General features: G+C 39.1%; 1 protein-coding gene across 4 annotated transcripts in view; it reads right to left on the bottom strand.

Annotated features, from left to right (window-relative positions):
- The window catches only part of LOC112835727 (glutaredoxin domain-containing cysteine-rich protein 1), a 300,261-nt gene that overhangs the window by 7,657 nt on the left and 269,320 nt on the right, over positions 1 to 23,284 (bottom strand). Inside the window, exon 3 of one of the 4 annotated variants that reach the window (XM_025887330.2) lies at positions 1,701 to 1,766. The exons of the other annotated variants lie outside the window; for them this stretch is intronic. Coding sequence (XP_025743115.1) covers positions 1,701 to 1,766 — 66 coding nt within the window. The remainder of the gene's footprint in view (positions 1 to 1,700; positions 1,767 to 23,284) is intronic. 4 annotated transcript variants of the gene reach the window in all.

Raw genomic sequence — 23,284 nt, 5'->3', positions numbered from 1 at the left:
AGAAATCCATAAGGGAACATGTTCAAGGCTGTTCCTGGCAGCGTGTTGAAGGACATCGGGGTATCCATTGGTGGAAAAGTAGGTAGGTAAAAAATAGTGGGTGGTCACCATGGAGCTGCACTGTCCAAAACAGGAGCCACTGGCCACATGTGGCTATTTAAATTTAATTTTAAACCAAGTAAAATTAAATAAAATTAAAGTTTCAGTTTCTCAGTCACACTAGCCATATTATTCATGATAATAGTGGTTATAAAGCCATATGTAGCCTGTGGCTCCTACTTTGGATAATACAGATATAAAATATTTCCATCATGGAGTAGTTAGAAGAAATGGATTAAATGTTCATACAGTAACATAGATGGTCCTTAAAAACATAGCATCTAGTGAAAATAATTTGCACCAAAATTAGGTAAAGTACATAACAACATTACACAAATTAAAAATGTACACAGAAAATAATAATACACTTTAACCCAGTTAAATCATTTAAATAAAAAGATATGCCAAATTAATGGTTTCAAGAGGGTGGAGTTAAGTATAGAGACAAAAGGAAAAAAATAAATCCATCCATACAGATTTTCAAGCTGAGAGGAGTTTCAGACTATGGAGTACTTGCCCTCATGGTGTTTGTCCTTCGGAAAAGATCACAATATGAATAAGCCATGACTCCTAAAACCAAGGCATACATAGTTCATTTGGGACATGAGTCAAATAACCAAGGAAAAACAATACAAAAGTGAAAAAAAAATTTTGATAAGCATCCAACAAAAAGAGAGTTATAGGAATTCCAAGGCGAGAGAGACCAGGAATGATGTGGGGAAGAAGGGATACTCTATGTTGGTCTTGAAGATGGTGGAAGGAAATGAGGAATTGGACCAAGGGCATTCTAGTCAGACAAGACAACTTGCACGAAGGAATGGTAGGAAGAAGCCACAAATAGTTCTCTCTTTCAAGTGAAGTACAAAAAATGGTAGAGAATCAGACATGAGGTCAGTAAAGGAAACTAAAGCAAGAAGAGCCGGTAGTGGCATATAGATAGATACTGGGTGACCACATTGCCCAATTCACCTGAGAATGTCCTGGTTCGTGTGTGCAGGCCCAGAACAATTATCAATAGACCCTTTTCACTCTCAAAGTGTCCCCGTTTGGGCAAGAAAACATATGATTTTCCTACTGATAGAGAGAAACAGGCTGATAAAATAGTTTAGCAGAGGGCTTCCTGGTTCCATACTGATGCGATACATTATATATTTGAACCAAGCACTGCTCTGATGCTATAATTATAAGGATTGGAACAAAATTAAAGTGTGCACTTTTGGAGAAACCATTTTTCTGTAATCTTTAGAAATGATAAGCTGGTCCATGGGAAAAATAATTTAAATGAAAAATTGTAAATGTGCTTCAAGACAATTGCCTGATTCTGAAACACCTCATCAACATCTCTATTACGAAGAATTAGGCTCTAATAACACTGACTGGAATTCTCACCTAATAGTACGAGGTTGGGAGAAGCTAACACCACAGTCACTCCAGCTGGAGCAAACCTAATGGCAGGTGATATCAAATTAAAACTGCCACACGTATCCTGTTCCATATTTGTTAGAACATGAGGAGAAAAATGCAATTAGGAAAACTCAATTACAATCAGAATGTGTTTAACATTTTGATTACTAAAAATAAGTTGCTAAAAGCACAATTACCTCAATTCTGGTTAAAAGGTCTTGCAGTTCTCCTGATTCATTCATTGACAAAATTTTCTCAGCACCCTATTAACAAGAAAGGGTGGGGGGGAGAAAATCCATTTTGTTAGTATTGGAGGAAACAAAGTTCTAGCCAGGAGACAGCTTAACCCACAAGATAGGAACACCATTCCTCCCTTAAGATCTAAGTAAACTTGCAGCCAGGAGGCCCAAGAGGGGAGGAAATTTCTTTTTCCCTTCACATAGTCTCCCACTTAGTAAGGCTTAGTGGGAGCAGAAGGAAGACTGCCAGCGGGAGGTGAGAGCCGGGAAGCCCACAACTGTCAGATCACATCCAGATATGGAAGGTTCCGGCACCCCCTCCCCACAGAGTTGTTCAGCTCTGCCGCCTGGGAAAGGAGACCATTGAGCAAATTCCCAGCCGGGGCTGTCTCCACCCTATTCCCAGCAGTGCTGACATGACCCTTCTTACAGTCATGCATGTAAAGATAGCAGCAGCTAATAGCAATAATGAAATTAAAAACCACTGACACTAATGAAGCACGCATTATGAACCAGGCACCCAATATCATCTGATTAGAAGTGGTAGACTCTATTAATAGCACAAAGTGAGCCTCAGTGAGATTAAGCAACAATTCCAAGGCCATGCAGAAAGCAAGCGGAATGGGAATTTGAACACAAGCAGGGAACTCACCCCACATGGAAGGAATCCGTGCCATTTGGAACTCCAGAAAGGATTCAGAGCAGAAGAAATCTGAATGCAACCCTGAGCCAATCCCAAACTTGACCATGAAACCGAGAACAGGGGCAATGTTCGCACTTTCCAACAAACTCACAGTGTTTCTTCCAACTACCGCATTCTCCTTTCCTGACCAGCCTCTTACATTCTCCTACTCGATTTCCCAAAGTAGAGGCATACAGAAGGAAGGAAATTATTTCTGATCAAAGGCAGAGACCATGCGTGCCTTATTCACCACATCTCCCTGCAGCAGAATAACAGCTGCTGGCACAGAAGAGGTGTTGAATCAACTTTTGATTAATCAACAAGATGGGGAGAAATAGCATCACACAATAAATGCTTCTTGGATTCCTCTGCGTGCTGGGCAGGGTGGAAAACTCAAAGACTCACTTAAAAAAATTTAAAAGGTCTTTGTACTTAAGAAGCTTACAATAGATTTTTATGCAAACACCCAACAAAGTAAGCCACAATGCAGAATGGAAAAGGAAAGTGTCAAGTGGATGGTGCAGAGAAGGACAGCGAGGAAATCCTAACATGGATGGGAGGGATCTGCTTATTAAGGGCAGAGAAGGCTTTCTGAGGTTAGTGGCGTTTGATCTGGACTCTGAAGCTTAAGGGAGGTTTCTAAGACAGGGTAGGCAATTTTCACCAAACTGGTGTAGAGGAGCCTTTAGTTCTGGATTTTATTTCAGTTTATCTTATAAAACTCATGTCATCGGAATCACCATCAGAAATGTCGGCTTGATATATTAAAAAGTACTGTGAATGAAGACGCAGGGTTACAGAGGATATATGTAGCTCTACAGGGCAGGTTATATTCTTTTACTTGGGGGTGGCTTGGCCAGGAGTACAAAGAGACACACCTACGGTGGCAACCAAGGTAACGAAAGCAGCGAAGAAAACATGACATTCTAAATCGTAACCATAACTGGTAATATTCTACTTTCGTTGCATTCCATTTCTTTTAAGAGTCAGCTATGTGCTAAAATGGGAAAAGCTCCTGGGGAATCTGGTCCATGAGCGAAAGCAGCGGGGAGAATATATGACTCATTTTTCTTCAATGAAAGCACATGCGCCACAATGACCCCAAACAAAACGAATGTCCCAGAGAAGCTATCACGCATCTGCTTCCCAGCACTTTTCTTATCTTAGCCGTCAAGGAGCCTTAGTCAGTTGTTTAAAATACAATGCATAGGCCAGGAAAGGACTTCTCATTAACCCATCAATACATGCAATTTGCCCTGCCTCAGCCAAGTAATTCCAGCACCATCAATAGTGCAAGAGCAGGTTCTGCGTTTCAATAGAAACACAGGCTTCGCTCACATTAAGCAATATATCTAAATGCGTGACAGTCACCTGCTCTTCAAGACACACCTGGGGTCTGGTGCATAGGTGGTGTACCAAGTGCTGAAGGTGGGAAAAGTTCTGCTCTGTACCGGAGACCTGGGAGCTGAGTACTTGGTTCTCTCTCAACGGCTGCTACCCAGTATAGCCTCCACCCACAAGTCCACCTGGGCGGCCCTCAGATCATTTCCTCAGAATGAGCCCTCTGCTCTTTTGCCAACTACTGAGCAGAAACAGTGGTCATAGTGCCCTGCCTCCCCACTGGGTCCCGCGTCCCCAACCTCCACCTGACCCTGTCCTTGCCAAACCTAAGTGCAAGCATGTAAGTCTACCATTCAGTTCCACGCAAGTAGAAATTAATTAATCTTTCTCTTCCTTGGCATAGTTTTCCAAGACTTCCAGGATACCTATGGAAATATTTCTCATGTATTTTTCAAGTGATTCAGAATTTTTTTCTGAAAATTAATACAATCCTGAAATTAATGATAATAGGAATGTGCGGCGTGCTTTATAGACACTGGCTCTTTTAATCATCAATGCAAAGTAAGCGTTATTATCTCATTTTTTTTAAATAAAGAAAATAAAGTTTGAAGAAAATAAGGAACACGCCCAGCACCTTTTAGTTCATCAACACAAAGCCTGGCCAGATCTTGAATTCAGGTCACGCTGCCTCTAAAACCTGCACTCTTTCCATGATGCCATGCATGCTGTCTGCTCATTGAAATAATTTATTAGTGAAAAAAATGCTACAGATAAATCCTAGTCTGTGGAACATGACCCGTGTATGATTAGGATTCCTTGTTGACAAGGTGCCCAAGAAAGTCAAGTGAGTGCAAGCTTTCACTTCAAGGACTCTAAACAATTCATTTGAATGTGCCAGAGAAGCTAAGGAACATCCCAGTTTCTTTCTTAGGTCAGTGTTATGCCTTATTTGGTTATTTCAAATACACTGCATATTCCAGGAAAAGACTTACTTCATTATCAACTTCAATACATGAAATTAGCTCTATTCTCAAATTCTTCCCACCTCAAAATTCTGAGCAGTGATCTGTGACATGTGAACAAACCACTTTATTTTACGTGTAACAAGCTTCTCAGATGAAGATAAGACACTCTACATAATCGTTCCTCATATAAATCACCAAAAAGAGACTCACACCTTCAAGGAACAAGAACAAGTTGAGAAAAGTTATCAGCCCCTTGCTGATTAGGACTGCCAGACACTTACCCATCATTTTTCATCCATGAATGTGCAAAAGCGGGCCACCATACTCATTCATACTTATGTTCATTCACCTATTTCCACATTCAACGCAGTTTGGAGCCTCCACGATGGGTTAGGCACTGTGCTAAGTGTTAGAGATATAAACAATAAACAAACAAACAAAAAGTCTCCCCTGTACTGAGGGAGGTAAAATCTTTTGGAGGAGACAGATATTAAACAAAAGATCACACAAATAAATGTAAATTTATTACCGTCATAAATGCCACAAAAGAGATGTTGGTACAAGATATTGTAAAAGTATATATAGTAAAGTGTAATTAACCTAATCAACAAGATCAGGGAAAACTCTGTTAAGTAACGATTAAGCTGTTATCTTTATGAAAACGAGTAGGTAACTGAGCACATAGAATGAAAGGAAGGAAATTAATTGGGAAAATAAGGCTACCAAATATCATATGTACACGACTTTTTATGGTCACCATTTCCTTTGATCCAAAATAAGAAAAATTATGTTCAATGAAATTTCCTATCAGATTCTGCATAGTATTTTGGATTGGTGCCCTGGAAGAAACATAGGGAAGATACCAGGCCACAGTGTAAGCAGTATATTTTACCAATAAGCTGAGGAGAACATAAAGTTGGTATAAGCCAGCTTAGATTCATCATACTCTTCCAGATCTCTGTGAAGAGTTGTAGGTCAAGGGTTTCCAAACATCATCATCGAAAACCAAAATAAACAAATACAAACATGTAAGTACTTTTTTCTGAAGAATTACTTAAAGTCACACATAATAGATTTTAGCTGTCTCCAGGCTGATGGATCTCCATGCTGATATCCAGGCTCTGCGAGTCCACATTGAACACCCACGTTTGGAAACCATTGACCTGAAATTTCTGAGAGGTCCAGAAGAACTAAAAAAAATGTTCTCATTAACCAAAACCAAACACAACTCTTAATGTATATATACATATAAGCATATTGTGTGTTATATATCTATATTGCATATTATTTTGTTTTAATTTTTATTTACATTTATTCACATACCACTTCATCTTACTAGGAAAGTTGCCCACAATACAAGATTCATACAATGATATAATAAAATAAAATTTGAATAAAAATTCAGGACATAAGAAATGTCCTAAATACGTTTCAAAATGATAGCTACGATTGAGTCTTAAATTTAATTCTAAGCCAGCTCCTCAGTTGAAACAAAGTTTTTCTTAACATGGTCGTCAAACAACGCAATGCCCTACTATAATACTTTAGACGATCTGGCTACTATAATAAATAATACCCCTGCTTTTTCATGAACCATAAAAATATAGTCTCCAAATAAATACCAGCACAGAAGTAGCTCTTGACTCAAATAGTACAAGTTTCCGTCCTTCCCGCTGGCTTCAAGCAGGCTCCTTTTGCCTCTCACTTAACCACCTCCCTGCCATATATTTCTCTCTATTTTATCAGTAAACTGCGTGCTGGAGTATCTTCTAGTGACTGGGATGAAACCCCAACTCCTCAGCATGGCCGACAAAAACCTCCACGATCTGGTGGCACCAGTCCTTCCAGCCCTGGCCTTTAATACCATGTACTCCCGATACTCTGAATCTCTCTCCTTCTCCTGGACGTACCAGGTCCTTCCATGAGATAATGTGCCATTGCCCATGATCTGTACCTTTGCCCAGTTTCTTCTATCCTTCCCACCCTCTCTTGGAAAACTTCTTGACGTCCTTCCAAACCCAAACAAAGTGTTACCTTATTGATGAAGCTTCTTTGATTTTCCCAGACAAAAATCAGTATTCCTTCCTCTGGGCTCTCGATCACATTATGCCCCACTGCACAGTGAGCCCAACAGTGATTACAGGGGCTATTACTTCTTCACGGACCCAGCGCTTTGTGTGGTGCCACCAGAGACACTCAATAAGTATTTGCCATATTAATGTCTTCAGCCATTTTGTAGTAAATACAGCATTAAATTCCAAATGGCTGTTTCTTATCATGAAGGCTGATTTAACAGGACAGATAAGCAAAGGCATAAATCAAAATGCACCTTGGTGGAGGTAAATCTGCAAGCTGATTCGATTTGATGATAGAATGCCAGACACCTAGAAGAGTGAGAGGAATGAACACGGTGTAAATGCTTTCTCCTAACCATCGCTTCTTTCAGCCGGACACTTGATGGGAAGTGAAGAGCAAACCACTGCAGGCCACGCTCTGATGAAGACGAGGAAGCTAGAACTCTCTAGTGTCAGTTGCTAAAGGATTTTTCCGCTGTGTCATCAGGAGAGCAGATGGCAGGGTTGGCATTCAAGGAGCTCAACCAGTACCTAGCATGGTGACTGCCAAAGGATGCGCTCAATAAATGTTTGTTTCTGGGGCTGCCATGCTCACCAGAACGGGAGGTTACCTCAACCCTGGAGACAGGCCACCTGAGCCCTGCTGACAAAGGCAGAATTTACTTTAGGAATCAGCTCTGGATCTTCTCCAGTACATGAACAAACTCCATTGAGACCATGGAGTCCTACACCAAACACTTAGGCCTGGAAAATGTTCAAAGCAGGTGTAGCGATATCCCTCCACTGTCTTATAAAACACAGTAAAACCTCCATAAAGAATCTCATTCTAAAGAGCACGGTTTTCCTGAGTCCCTGGCAGGAAGAATAAAATGCCAAATTGACTATGAACTAGTTGACTTGTTTTGTGTAATTATATAATACTGACATCGGGGTTTTAAAAAAATGCCTGCCAAAGACAGTATTTAGGTTTTGGGTAATTAATGCCCAGCCACTTATTTTCAGTGTAGCTATAAAAAAAAACAATTTCTCAGGGAGGCCAATCTTGATCTTTTTATAATAAAGCCATATCATCCAAGTAGATGATCATGGGGATATATCATTCTCTTTTCTATGCACAAGGCCATCTCTCTTGTTCCTTTATTTGTTCTTATTCCTTTAAAATTAACATAAAATCATATAAAAGTGACATCAAGTCACTAGGTTAAAAAAAAAAAAAAGATAGTATTAGGGGCTGAGCTAGAAGCCAGAAGACTGTTTTATTTAATAGACTTAAGACTATAATCTTCTGTGTCACAAAATTCTCTGCATAAACTGATTTTTAGAATGCAGTGATTAAGTTCACCAAAGTTTTTTTTTAATTCAGATATAATTGATATATAACATTTTACTAGTTTAAGGTATACAACATAATGATTCAATATTTGTATATGTTGCAACATGAACACCACAGTAAGTCTGGTTAATGTCCGTCACAGCACATGGTTATGCATTTTTTTCTAGCGATGAGAACTTTTAAGATCTACTCTTAGAAGCTTTCACATACACAATGCAGTATTGTAGGCTACAGTCACCGTGCTGCACATGACATCCCCAGTGTTTATTTATTTTATAACTGGAAGTTTGTACCTGTTGGCCCCTTTACCCCTTTTGCCTCCCTGTCCCACACCCACCTTTGGCAACCACCAATCTGTTCTTCGTACCTACGAATTCGTTGGGTTTTCTTTTTCTTTTAGATTCCACAAATAAGTAAGGTCATACAGTATTTGCCTTTGTCTGTCTGACTTACTTCACTTACTAGCATGATGCCCTCAACTCCATCCATGTTGTCAAAAATGACAGGATTTCATTCTTTCTTTTGGCTGAATTATATATATATAATATATATGCATATCACAATTTTCTTTATGCATCCATCCACTGATGAACACTGAGGTTGTTTCCATGTCATGGCCATTGAAAACATGGCTGCAGGGAACATGGGGGTGCATATACCTTTTTGAGTTAGTGCTTTTGTTTTCTTTAGATAAATACCCAGAAGTGAAATTGCTGGATCATATGGTAGTTCTAGTTGTAATTTTGTGAGAAACCTCCATTGTATCTTCCACCGTAGCTACGACAATTGACTTTCTCTCCAACAGTGCACAAGGGTTCCCTTGTATCTACATCCTCCCTAACACTTGTTATTTCTCATCTTTTTGATTATAGCCATTCTAACAGATGTGAGGTGATATCTCACTGTGGTTTATATTTGCATTTTCCTGATAATTAGTAATGGTGAGCATCTTTTCATGGGCCTGTTAAACATCTATATGTCTTCTTTGGAAAAAAGATCATCTGCCCATTTTTTAATTGGATTGCTTATCTCTTTGCTCTCTAGTTGTACGTGTTCTTTATATTTTTGGGTATTGATCCTTTATCAGATATATGATTTGCAAATATTTTCTCTCATTTGGTAGGTTGCCTTTTCACTTGGTAATGGTTTCCTTTGCTGTGCAGAAGCTTTTTGGTTTGATGTAATCCCACTTGTACATTTTTACAACCAAAGGTTTTCTGAATAAGACTCCGGATTCAATCCTGGTGCCCCCACTTACAAATTAATTTAACTTAGACAAAAAAGGTAAACTCTTTAAGATTCAGTTTCATTTGCAAATTGGCTATAGTTATGTTTATAGTGTTGTTGTAAAGATTACATGAGATAATATAAAAGTCTAGAACACTGTATGATACATAATAGGAATTCAATAAATGGTAGTTGTTTATTATTATTATTATTGAACTCTTTGAGAAAATGTGTAATTTAGGATTAATTGTGAGTGCACAAAATTTGATCTGCAAACATTTCCTATCTACATTCAATAAATAATAAAAGAAAAGTGGAGATCAACAGGAGTATGATATTGTTTTTGGGTGATGCCACCATAAATAAAGCGAACACGATAAAAAAAAAAAGAAGGTGGAGTGTCAGACAAACTGGGATGAAAGTGGCTTATTAAAAAAAGGTGCATGTGATGTGATGAGCACTGGGAGTTATACATAACTGATGAATTGTTGAACATTACATCTGAAACTAATGATGTACTATATGTTGGCTAATTGAATTTCAATTTAAGAAAAGAAAAGAAAATGTGATAAGAAGTTTGAAGACTCTCTAGCTAAGTTATAGAATTGTTAATGTATTCTTCATTATGAGAGATTTAACTAGCTCTCAGCTAGGGCTCTCTGGAAAGTCAGAAACTAAGGACAGTTAGTGAAAAATATTACTGAATAAAACCAAGTTATTTTGCTTGGATAACATGAATATTTAATCACTCAGCAGGAAAAATATATGAGGAAGATTCACATGGTGAGGGGAATTGAGAGATATAATTAGTTGATCAAAATGTCAATTATAATTCCATTAATAGGAGGGAGCTCCTACCTAAATAGGCCTAAATCCCAGATGGGATCCCAGGATGTTTAGACATAGACAGGTGACGGAAGAATCGTCACGGAAGCTTACGCATTCAATAAAAATCACTCTATCTTTCTTATTATGAGCTTCGTGAAATTATCACCCCTACCTAGCTGCTACCCAGAAAGATTTTTCTCCAGTATTCTGAAGTTCAGGGTAATGAGATGACACAGATGTCCCATTCTTATAAGGTACTATAATGCTAAAGAGTCATGAGTTGTCCCATAATCGTTCTCTTTAAACTCATGAGAATAACCCAGTGCATCTTTAAACTTGCATGCCCAGAGTTTAATTGAGGAGCATCTAATGAAAGGATAATCTACAGAAGTGTGGACGACACTAAGCAAACACTTCACTTGGTGAAACACCGGGGGTGGGCAACAACGAAGTCCAAGCCTAGCAATCTTGAGGAAGGTGTTGTATGACAGAGCCTAACAAAAGAGGTAGCCATGGGAAGGGGGCTGAGGGGAACTCAGCAACTGCCCGAATTGCACCTCAGCTTGAAGGGAGCAGAGAACATAAATAGCCTCTCTATCCAGCCTCACTCAGATTTCCCCCTTAGCCCCCCTCTGAAGTCAGAAGGCAAAAGATTCTGCGTCTCTCAAGTTTACCTTTCTTTGGCTCAGAACAGGCCAGTGAAGGGGAAAGAATGGATCTGGAAGGGCAAACAGAAAGTAACCAGCCCACCAGCCATGAGTCACATGATTCCTTTCACCCTAATGGAGTCAATCGCTGTTTGAGTCCATTTATTATGCGTCTCCAGAACAAGAGGATAAGAACATGAGACTCTTTCTGTAAGCTTAGGGTGAAAGGAAGTGAATCGAGTGGGAAACAAGGTATGTTGGAAATGCTGAACGGCTGGAGTTAAAACTGTGGCTTTGGCCACATATTAAATCCTGTCTCTGCTACTTAACTGGGTGTGCAGCTTGGGCAAGTACTTAAGCCCTCAAAACCTCAGTTTTCTCCGCTCTAAAATGAAGAGAAAAATATGACTATCAGGTAGAGTTGTAAGAAATAAATGAGATAAGGCATGTGACGTGCTTAACATAGTACCAGGCAGGCACACATAGAGCCTTAGTAATGAGAATCATATTTGTTTATTTTTGTTGTTTTCAGCAGACTAGTAGAAGTAGTGGATTTTCCACTGAGCCTAATGCCAAAGATCTATTTTGAAAGCCTCACTGTCAACTGTTTTCTTTTTTAAATCAACTGCAGTGACCTCCTTATTGTGGGACTATCCTTCTATTATTGGTGAGGAGAGAATATTAATTACCTCCACTCCACTGTCACTATCCATTCTCCTTTTTAGCCGGAGAATCCTTTGAAATTTATTTATGCACAGCTTATAGCAAAAGACTGTTTTCCCCAGCCTCCTGTGTAGTTAGGTGTAGCCATGGGACTGAGACCTTTCCAGGGAGATGTGAGCAGAAGTGATGCGTACAGCTTCCAGGCCAGACTCTTAAGAGCAAACAGATCATCCGATACTTATTCTTTTTACCTTTTAACAAGCCTGAAAAAATGTAATGGACATGAGCCATTTCTAAACAGGAAGTGAGGACTCACCCTGAAGGGAGGTGCAATAAGATAAAAATCTCTCACGGAGCAGAGACAGTCTATAACTTTGGACCACTACCAGCTCAGACTTACTTGAGAGGCAAATAAATATCTACCTTGTTTGAACCAATAACCTATGAGTTGTATAAATGGCGGATAAACACATAGATATATGGATATGGGTATACATACATATGGATGGATGCCTGGGCAGACGGATGGACAGATAGACAGATTTACGTAGGGATATGGAGACAGAGAGAGAGAGAGATAGATATAGGATGAAGATGATGTTATAGAAGTGAGTTGGAGGCCAGCATAAACTCCTGGGTACTGTCCAAAATTTAAGAATTTTTTCAGCTATAAGATTTAGGAAAAGAAGTAAAACAGGATAGCAATAATAGCCTTGTCCAGAGAGATATCTTATATATATTTTTAGACTCTTTACCCTTTCTTTTAGGAACTCTCCCTGCCAGAAATTTCTTCTCTTTGGAGAAGAACACCGAGGAACTAATTGTATAGGCAGGTCAGGAAGGATGAATAAAACTCAGGTCTCTAAACGTGGACTAAGAACAAAGCCCAGTACTCCTTTGTCATTTCCCTTTGTCTTGGCCTTTGTGGCCTCCAAAGAAAGCAAGCTTGGGATTTTTCTCGAAGTTATAAGGCTCCCGTGATTCATCTCTTGAGAAACTCGGTTATTGCAGGGGTAGGACAATGCCAGGAGGACAGTTCTTACAGGGTGGGGGGGGAGGGGTTTGAGCAATGGCCCTAAGTGAAGCCTCTTGTAGTCTACTGAGCACCTCCCATTAACCATGTGCTCTACAAGCATTACCCAATTTAATCTTTACTGTATCCCTGCAAAACATTCTTTAAAATCCTAAGTTTTAAAATAGGGAAACCGAGACTCAAAGAGATTAGGAAAGTATTAAGTGTCACAGGAGTACTTGTTCAAGATTGTCACACAGCTAACAGTTGTCAGGGTCAAGGTTCACATCTAGATCTACCTGTCTCCGAAGTCTATGTTCTTCTTCACTGAACTTCACCTTTTCCCATATACACATACCTCTAAGGGATACTATGAGAATAAAGCATGATACTAACATGTTAAGGCACAGTTTAATATAGAACATAACAAGTGCTCAATAAATAATGCCCATTGCTACTACTATTCCTATAACCTTTATTATTATCCTCACACACCATAATATTAATAAATTACAAATTTTGCCTAATGTTCAGTGATGGTAGACGATAAAGAACATAGCTTTTAGATCTTGTCATTTCTTAGGTCCCCTAGACCACTCCAGCATTTCATTTATGCCATCAGGGAAGGCAAATTTCTGCTATAAGTTTCTGACCTGTGTATCTCCTCTTTGTCTTCCCGAAGTACAGAACTAAATGGGGGGATATAGAGGCCATCTGTCAAAGGAAAGGTTTGTTTTGGAGCATCCAGAGGGTAAATATGTAGTGTTCTTATTTAGAAGATGGGCTAAGGCAAAAGTCATCCATGAAATGACCATTTACCTTACCAACCAATTTAATAGGGCAAAGCATGGTCATAGACACAAAATAATATACTAATACTAAAAAGATGAAATAATCTACGAGAAATGAAAGCATACCTGAAGCAGTAAAAAGTAAAATAAAAAAGTAGATTCCAAGAATAAAAAGAAATAATATAATCAATGAAAACTAGATAAAATGAAGCAAATAAAAACTAGGAAAAAGATATTAGTGAAATAAAATATTATAACCAGAGCCACTGCAGACTAAGAAAATTAAGATGAAAAGAGCCCCAGAAACATTTCAAAAATAAAACAAAATGGGAAAAAAACATTTGAAAGTAGAAAATTAACCAGTTACGGTATTATGAGGTATGAGAATAAAAGCCAGAGAGTTTTATTAGCATGCATAAATGAGGCAGCCTCCAAGGCCCAGAGCATAAACCCTCACATGGAAACTACCCAGGCTTTCAAAGCCAAAGCACCAAGTTACTAAACTATAAAAGGCGCCACCAAGCAGCCAGTTCCTCCAATCAGCATTCTAGCCAACAATCTTGACTCCACTTTTCCTCACCTCATGTCCACCCCAATCAGGAAATCCTGTTGATGCACCTGCAATGTTCAGTTGGAATCCACCCATTTTTCATCACCTCTACGGCTGACATCCCACTCCAACGGCTGGCCCTTTCCCTGCTTTTATTCTTGCATGAATCCACTTCTCTGTTCCATGGAGGCCAGAATAATATTCTATAAAGTCAGAAGGGTCACTTCACTTGCCATTCTCCTTATTAAAAGCATTGAACACCTCTGCCTTCCATTTATATCAGAAGCCAGATCTCATACCGTGACCTCTGGGATCCTGTGTAGATGGCCCCAATTCTCTGGCCCACCTCAGTTTCACCTTGGTCTCAAGCTCACAAACTTCCCACTGGGCTTTCTTCCTATGTTCTTTTAGCTCCCAGAACAGGCCAACTTTTTCTTGTCTTAGAGTATTGGCCTATGCTTCAGGGCACACAATCTCTAACATCAGAATGCACAACTCCCAGGATCTCTTTATGATGGCCTCATTGTAATGCTCCAAGTCTTAGCCTCAAGTCCCAGATCCTTAGGAGACAGACCTTCTCCAATCACCCAAATTAATTAAACTCTTTTTCTAATTATTACCAATCCCAGATCCTATTAACTTCCTAGAAGTTTACAAACCGTAATTCAGTACATACTTATTTACCTACTCATCTCCCCCAGTAGAATGTAAGCTCCATGGGAGCAGAGACAATAGCTATTTAATTCAACACTATGTATAGCTGGCACCTGGTGTGGGACTGGACTCCTATTAGTTTCTCATAATTATTTGCTGAATGAAACACCATACTGTGGGTGGGCTTCCTTTCCAAAGCTTTGGACTCCCTGGTGGGTAAGAATCCTCAAGATTCAGAACCAAAGGACAGAAAGCAGGATGCTTGGTCTCCATGCCCTTCACCCACATCTGGCCTCCCACATGCCCATGAGTACTGTCCACCTTAGATATTAGTGTTAGGATAACTGGACACAACAAGATTGAATTCTGTGGCCCATCTCCTTGATTGGTATAGTTTGCAATCTGGTCACAGTCTCCCTTCCTACAGTGGCTCTTTGTTCTTGAACAAAATAAGGTTGAATGACACGGCATTGCCATCATTGCCAAAAATGATCAAACATCAGCGATTTCTTATTGTTCAACTTAGTCCATACACACCAGTCCACAAAAAAGGGAGCATAGAATTAATGCTAAAGAACATGCTACAAATAATAAAATGTATCCAACCAGTCTCTCAAAGGCTACTGCGACATATGGGCATATTTTTTATGTGTATATATGTATTTCTTTATTTTAGCCAACATATAGTACATCATTAGTTTCAGACATAGAATTCAGTAATTCATCAGTTGCATATATATGGGCATATTTTTAAATAAAAGATGCCGGCAAACACTCAGAAACTAAATTCTGGTTCAATACCGGTTTTGTCTATATCAGACCATAAGTATCAGTACCTTTTTCCATGAGACCAAAATAAACTCTCATCTCTTTACCCCTGACATTTCTGGTCAGGATAAAAAAGCAGGAAAAAATCATAGCACTGGTTCACCCAGCCCAGCATTCAGGAACAAATCAGCTAAAATATAAGACGGATATCCCACATGCCCAACAGTGACCAGCAAGGCATTCGGAAGCCTCCAGTAAGGTACATACACTGCTAAGGACTTACATTTTGAAGAGCATGAATACATAGATTTCTCCTCCAGAAGAACTCCGTATACTTCCGGATACCGCTCCTCATAGTGCAGAATAAATGTCACTGACTCTTGAATTCAGTGTTTCACATCAGATACTTTCCAAGAGTCTAAGACTCAATTGTGAGAGCAAGCAGGACCCTTTGCAAAGTCTAGCACCAAACCCCATGCCAAGCCATCACCCACGGAGGCGGGATGGGCCTTAGTGAATTCAAAACCCAGGCGAATTCAAAAACTAACTGAACAAAGTAGACAACCATTTTTTTTTATGTTCCAATAAAACTTTATTTGCAAAAACAGTCAGTGGGCCAGATTCAGCCCATGGGCCTTAGTTTGCCAACCCCCACACTAGAATCTAAAGAAGACAGAAGCCATTAAAACTGGCTTCACAGTAGACAACCATTTTTAAGGCAGGCAACTCACTGAAAATATATTTTATGAAAACGCAGCTCATTGAAGAGCAAGGGAAGCAAATTTGGCAGTTGTACAAAGGCATCCAAAATCTCTGACAAAGAGGTAAGAGTTGAATTGAAGAAGGAAGAAAGTGCCTTTAGCTACACATAGTATCCCTAGTGTACAGCTGAAAAAATTATGAATTGGTAATATAGTCAGCCTCCTCCCACCATATGTTTTGATAATAACACAACCACTGCAGGCTTATATATCACCACAGGTAACAAAGGGGATATTAAGGTGAAATTAAACTCCGGCAACCATCTGATATGGAATGTAGTGGGCTTGTCTGCTTACTGATGCTTACAAACTACAGAATCCACCAAATGCTTTCCTGAGCTCTTAGTGAATTAAAACTGGTTTGTTTGTTTGTTTTTTTTTAATTCAGTGAATGACAAACTTTATATGAGTTTTAAAAAATTCTCATTGTCACCCCAAGCAAGATACCTTTACGGGAAAAAGCTGTTTCAAGGATATGCCTTGTTGGGGGGTAGCTTGAGGGAAAAGGTGAGTCTGAGGATGGAAGGCATATAGAAGCGAAGAGGCAGCAAAGGAGGATGGCCTCGCTGCTGTGTAGGAGACAAGAAAGATTCTTTTGTTTTTGCTCTCAGAGAAAGAGGACAGAGAGACCGGCAGGATGGGGAGCGGGCAGGCAGGGCAGTGATAAATGGAGCCATCTAAGGCTTTGTGATGAGGAACCTGAAGGGCCCCCCAGCCAAAACAACTTTAAAGAAGCTCATGTTTAATTGGAAGCTGTCTCTGTCGAAGCCTGTTTCTTTAGCACAAAGCAAGTCTTGAGTAAATTCTGCTCTGAGTTCTGAGTAAATTCTGCTCCTGCTTGCTTTGCAGGTATCATGTGCAGAGAAACCAGAAGAGGGCTAAATTTCACCATGGCCCAGGAGATAAATTGCACAAAGAACAAATAGGTCTGTGGCAGAAGCGATCTTAAGAATGCTGATCACCCTACCCTCATTTCCCCTTCACCGTCAAGAATTCATGAAGGTCTTGGTGGGGATTTTGGACCTGCATTAGGAATGCAGTTCTGCAGCTAAACTGAATGTCACCCATATCTTCAGGGGTCAGGCATCCCAGGTGTCATCTGCGTTTTGCTCCTGTGAAGCCATTTGTTCCTAAATTGTCTGTGTTCATTTGAAAATACTTTTTGATGTCCCAGAAGGACCAAATGTCAAATCAACAACACGAGTTGCATTTCGTGGTCAAGGAAGCCAAATCTAATTTGTTAATCAGTTTTTTGAAGTACATTCTCAAAATTTATCTGTGACAGACAAAAGTGAACAATGACTAGAGTCAAGAAGAATGATCAGAAAGGTACAAAAATGTCTTCTGTTTAAATTTCCGTTTTCAGAGGGGATTGTTCCTTGAAACAAAACCCTCTGCATTATGGAGTAGTCAAGAGACACAAGACATTTTTAGATTAGGTGATTCTCTGCTGGGAAATGCAACGATTGTGAAATTCAGGGACACTGCCCAAATGCAGACCCTGCTGTATTTTCTTTGTTTTATTTTTTTAATGGGATGGCACAAACTTATAAAACTTGGCCACTTTGATGACTTTTTATTCAATCATTTGCAATTTTAGAACTTACTGTTAACTTCACCAAATATTTGAAGTTTCTCACAGATGGCAAAAAAAAAAGGAAAAATAGCATAGAGGTAATCCAGATTTCAACTTTCAGTGAATCTGTTTTAAGACACCATCTCCCCAAAATGTATCATACCTCTGAGTAATAATCTCCTATTAATATAGAATATTTTTATACACCTATCAGTTAAGATATCCATAAATGGCATACAAAGAATTTGTATGTCATTCATTTGCTCAATAGTCAAAATGGCTACAGACCAAACATGTTAAGAGCCTGAATGAGAATATAAGGAAAAGGAGCAGAAATAAACAATATTCAGGAGGTAGAACCAAGAGTTCTTGGTGGCCAAGGGATTGTAACCAAGGGCGATCATCCCACCGTGAGTGATAAGATACATGCATATTGTAAGACATTCACATTTGATTAATGCCTATCTTATTAGTTTGAAATATTAACTCACAAAATTTATTGCACCTACTGGAGTTTATATTTTTACATCGCCAGGATGTTATTTTGCCACTTCTATAATTGCAATTTTGAGGATGCATAACAGAGTCATCTTCAAAACGCTATAATTAAGGATGACAGCTCTCCACAATAAATCTAAACTTGGAGAACTTACGGTTTTGCTATGTAAATTTGCAATGAAATGAATGCTTGACAATTTTTAAAGCAAAAGTAAAAACTGGTCACAGGCAAATCTGTTATTACACTAGAATTACAAAAATAAATCTTTAAAATACATAGATTATTAGTCAAGATTTCTTCATTGTGCAAACCAAAGGGTCCACATATCAAAAAGCAGAAGTTGAAAAAACTAAGATGATTTATTCTCCAAGTAACTTGAGGTCAAAGTTAAAGATGAGTTATTAGGGTCATAAAATAGCAGTGGATGTAGTAAATTTATGTCTTTGCTTTGTTCCCTGTCATATTGTAACCAAAGCTATTTCTACCCTGCCATAATGTGTATTTTTAATCAGACAGTATTAGGCACAGCAGAGCAAACCACAAGTCACAAGGACAGATGACTGTAACTCTATTTATGTTAGAGATAGATTTCTGTGACATTGCATATAAGCAGGATTTATAAATCAAATTAAATTTCCACTTCACTTCCATAATAATTTTGCTTCTAATGAAAGCATTTTGACCCTAAATTTCATCTTTAAAAACATACTTGGAGAAAATATATAAATTTTTCTTCAGGTTTCTAGAGTAACCACAGTAATCTGAAAAAAATAACATCTACTCTTTATTGATTAAATGCTGCCCATGATAAAGTAGGGTAATGAAAAAATCTGAAAGCTTCAGGATGTTTATATCTGAAGTGTTCTCTGGTAAGACTGAACAGCGGTAGGTGAGGCCTGGTTTTGCCTGAGCAAGTATACGATAGTTTTGCTTTAAACAACTTCTAAGCCCTCAGACTCAGTGAGACCTTGTCTTGAGCTGGTTGAGCTGGCTGAGTGGGCCTCCCAATTCTTTAAAGGTAAAATTCTGCTTATTTTCACATTACCTTAGAAGGGAAGAAGCATTAAAAATTTAAAATGTCATCCCCAAATTTACCAATTCATTGTATTGACTTAAAGTGTGGCATACATATACTTCACATACTTTTTTTTTTTTTAGGATTTTTTTTTTTATTTGTCAGAAAGAGAGGGAAAGAGCACAAGCAGGGGGACCCTGGGATTGTGACCTGAGCTGAAGGCACACACTTAACCGACTGAGCCACCCATGTGCCCCTACTTCACATACTTTTTAAGGCAGCAAATGCACTGCATTTTAGTAAGATTTGCACCATAGGTGCTTTCCCAGGCAACCCAATTTAGCTGCGTGTGTAAAATTGTAGGTACAGGCTCCTTATCGCGTGGATGTGGTAAACTAGTGACTCCTAGTGGTTAGTACATAGTTGTGCAAATTACCTCTTTCCAGCAAAGTCAAAAAGAGGGGAAAAATAATATATACTGCTTCATTCCCTAATGTCCAACATTATCTATAAAGCAAACCACAAAACTAGAAAGATTAATTTCCAACAAGAAGGAAATATGTTAACAAATTCAAATATGTCACCATGATGATATGATGATATGTAATAAAATCATTCTCAAGTTTAATTATAAATACTAGGGGAAAAAATGAACACTGGCTTTGATAAAATACTAGGTTTCAAAAAGCAGAGTAAAAATGGTTCGTTTATTGTGAAATGTCACCATAAAATATATATACATATGTATATACATACTGGAAGCTACTAGAGAAAAGATGGACATGATTGTATCAAGGCAGTAATATCATGTATTTTTCTTATTAAAGACATTTTTTTTCAAGAGTGGTTTTAGGTTCACAGCAAAATTGAGATGAAAGTACAGAGATTTCCCATATACTCCCTGCTCCCACACATATAGACCCTCCTTCCTCATTATCAATATTCCCCACCAGAGAGGCACATTATTACAACTGATGACCCTACACCAACGCATCATTATCACCGAAGTCCGTAGTTTATATGAGGGTTCCCACTTGGTGCTGTACACTCGAGGGGTTTAGACAAATATATAATGACACATATCCATCGTTATAGTATCATGCAGAGTATTTTCCCTAAGAATCCTGTGTATTCTATATTTTTAATGTTTCAGCATCTTTTGTGTTCCCAATTAAAAAAAAGTCAAAGAAAAGAAAATATCTAAATCGTGAATTTCTTTCAGAGTAACATGTAAGGATAAGCTAACAATGAACTTCTCAAAATTCAAATCTAATCCGCTATTTCTCTCCAACACCTATTCCACCCTTATAGCCCCACGCCCTCTTACGTCCTCAGGAAAGTCTTCCCTAACACCCTAGTCTGGGTAGAAGTACTTTATTAAATGTTCTCATCTTTGAGAACCTATTCTTTTCCTTCAGAACGTATCTCTCACTTTGTGATTATTAGAGTGACTGCTAAGGTTTGTGTCTTCCACTAGATTGTGAGAGAAACACTGTGTGTACAGGAAGCACTCAATACAATTTGTGGAATAAACTGAAGGGCAGCATGTACTCAATGAGGTATTTAACTTGCACAACTTCCTGCCCCCACTGCTGTAGCAGCTGGATCAGACCAAGGCACAGGTGTGAGCCTTCATTCAGTCTGCAATTTTCACCAGTCCACATAAGAATTCTGATGATCTGGGTGCTCGGGTGGCTCAAATGGTTAAGCGTCTCCCTTCAGCTCAAGTCATGATCTCAGGGTTCTGAGATCGAGCCCCATATGGGGCTCCCTGCTCAGTGGGGAGTCTGCTTCTCCCTCTCCCTTGGCCACTCTTCCCATGCTCTTGCTCTTTATCTCTGTCTCTCTCAAATAAATAAATAAAATCTTAAAAAAAAAAAAAAGAATCCTGATGATCTTAGAATTACCTAATACCCTGGGGTAGAGTTAATTAGAATCTCTCTCTTTATTTCCTATCAACTCCTTATATCATCTAGAATGAAACACATTGAAAGACTGAACATTTTTCATTTGGGCCCCCTATTTTGTCTCCTAAAGCTGTTTCTCTCCCATACCCTCCTGCATAATGACTTCAGCCCCAAACCCGTCCTCTCCATCCTTCTTGATACTATCCAAACTGACCAAAAGTTGTTGCGAATCTACAAAAACAGTAGCCCCTCTTTCAAGAACCAGTTTCAGCCAATATTCCTTAAACCTAGTGAATTTCCACTGACCTATGCTTGCTGCAGTCCTGTAAAACATTTCCTCCTCCTTTCCCAAGTAATTAAGCTGCTGCCACGTCTTCTCATAGCGGCCATTATCAAATAAAGGCTGTGCTCACAGAGCCCTCGTCCATTTTCTTCCACACTAGCTAATCAGCAAGTGAAAGAGAAGAGATGACATGTTTGCCCCTCTCTTCAGAATGTACACAGCATCCGGCACAGCCTACTTGGAGCCTAACAATATTTTTCAGATGGAATTAAGTGATTGAAAACTAGAGCTTGTTGTTCAGAAATGGTCATGATAGGCTAAAAGCAAAAGTCTACATCCTCACTACATTTTCCCACTTTTTCAGCTCAAGGTAGAGATGCACCAAGGAATGTAACCCGGAGTCCAGGAAAAACAGGAAGGAGACAGATAATGAAGACGAAGGGAGTGTTCCTGAGGTGTTACAGAAGTGAATGGCTTCCCTCTGGCCAGGAGCAATTCTCAGGGGTTCCTCTAATGTCAGGGATGTTTCGCCTGTGAGAGGTAAAACACACTGGGGTTGGAAGGAAGCAAGAAAAGAAGGGAGGAAAGAAGAAAATCCGATCACTAATTAAAGCAGCATTTGCCATTTTCAAAGCTGAAATGAAGTGTAATATGTGAAATGGGGAATAAGAAAGGAAAGGAGGGGAAAAAAGAGAGGTCTTAAGAAAAACTACACTTTTATTATTTTTCTCCCCAGACCGGAAATGTACGAAAGAAATGTAAGAAATTTAAAAAATCAATAAACCAAAAGAACTACAAAAATATTCATCTTTATAAAAATATGTGGGGGTGCCTGGGTGGCTCAGTCGTTAAGCGTCTGCTTTCGGCTGAGGTCATGGTCCCAGGGTCCTGGGATCGGGACCCGCATCGGGCTCCCTGCTTCTCCCTCTCCCGCTCCCCCTGCTTGTGTTCCCTCCCTCACTGTGTCTCTCTCTGTCAAATAAATAAATAAAATCTTTAAAAAAAAATATGTGAAAATCTTTTTAAGAAACCCATTTTAATTATATTTTATACTTAAGTAATTATACTAAAACATGTGAACTTTACCCCCACCCACAATCACCTCACTTCAATAGTCTGAAGGTACTCACAGCTGTGAACAATGCGAAGTCATTTACTTAGCACGTTATGTGCCTGAATCAAGCTACTAAACATTATGGGCTTCTGGGTCCCAGGATGAAAACCAGGGCAAGGGTTTCCAGGTCACTGAGGAAATAGCATGATCCACTATGAATGTATTTAATGTAATGTAAACAAATCTTATTTTCAACTCCTCTCCACACTAATATTGGAGTTCTAAAGCAGGGAAATTATGCCAATTATGTATCCAAGTAATAAAGTGTTGGCAGTCTTCAGAGGTAGGAAAAAAATAGCATGCAGTATGATACATCTTATGTAAAAATATACAAAGCACAAAATCACAATAAATTAGTCATCTGTGTTGTAATTAATTTGAAGAGTGACTTTTGGTGTGCAGAGAAATTGACATTCCAATAAAACGATGATCCCAGGTTTGACTTGCAGCACTCTTTCTCTTAACTACTAATTATCAATCATATTAAATTATTTAGCTCTCTGAAGAAGGACATTTGCTGAGTTTCATTTGAACGCCATGCTTATGGTTGTATTCCAGAAATGTCTTAGGAAACAGCCATATGGGTTTCTAGGTAAGATGGTGACATAACCCTATGGGTCTAACTCCTCCCCTACCAAACTTCCCAAGAGAAAACAGAATGTAAGAGTCAGGGGAAATGTGATTTAGTGATAAGAGCTAGGGTGGGGTAACATCCACATGCCAGGTTCTCAAAGGAAACGCTGTAAAAGAAAGGGCAAACAGGACTGAAAGTTCCACGGATTCTGCCACTAAAGGGGCTATGGGCCAGGGAGAAAAGTGAGAGATACCTCCAAACACTTGACCAACACCTG

Source organism: Callorhinus ursinus, unplaced genomic scaffold (genome assembly GCF_003265705.2).
Source record: "Callorhinus ursinus isolate GAN/ISIS: 27379988/994484 unplaced genomic scaffold, GSC_fseal_2.0 scaffold4, whole genome shotgun sequence".
NCBI lineage: Eukaryota > Metazoa > Chordata > Mammalia > Carnivora > Otariidae > Callorhinus > Callorhinus ursinus.
This window is presented reverse-complemented; position numbering and strand designations above follow the sequence as displayed.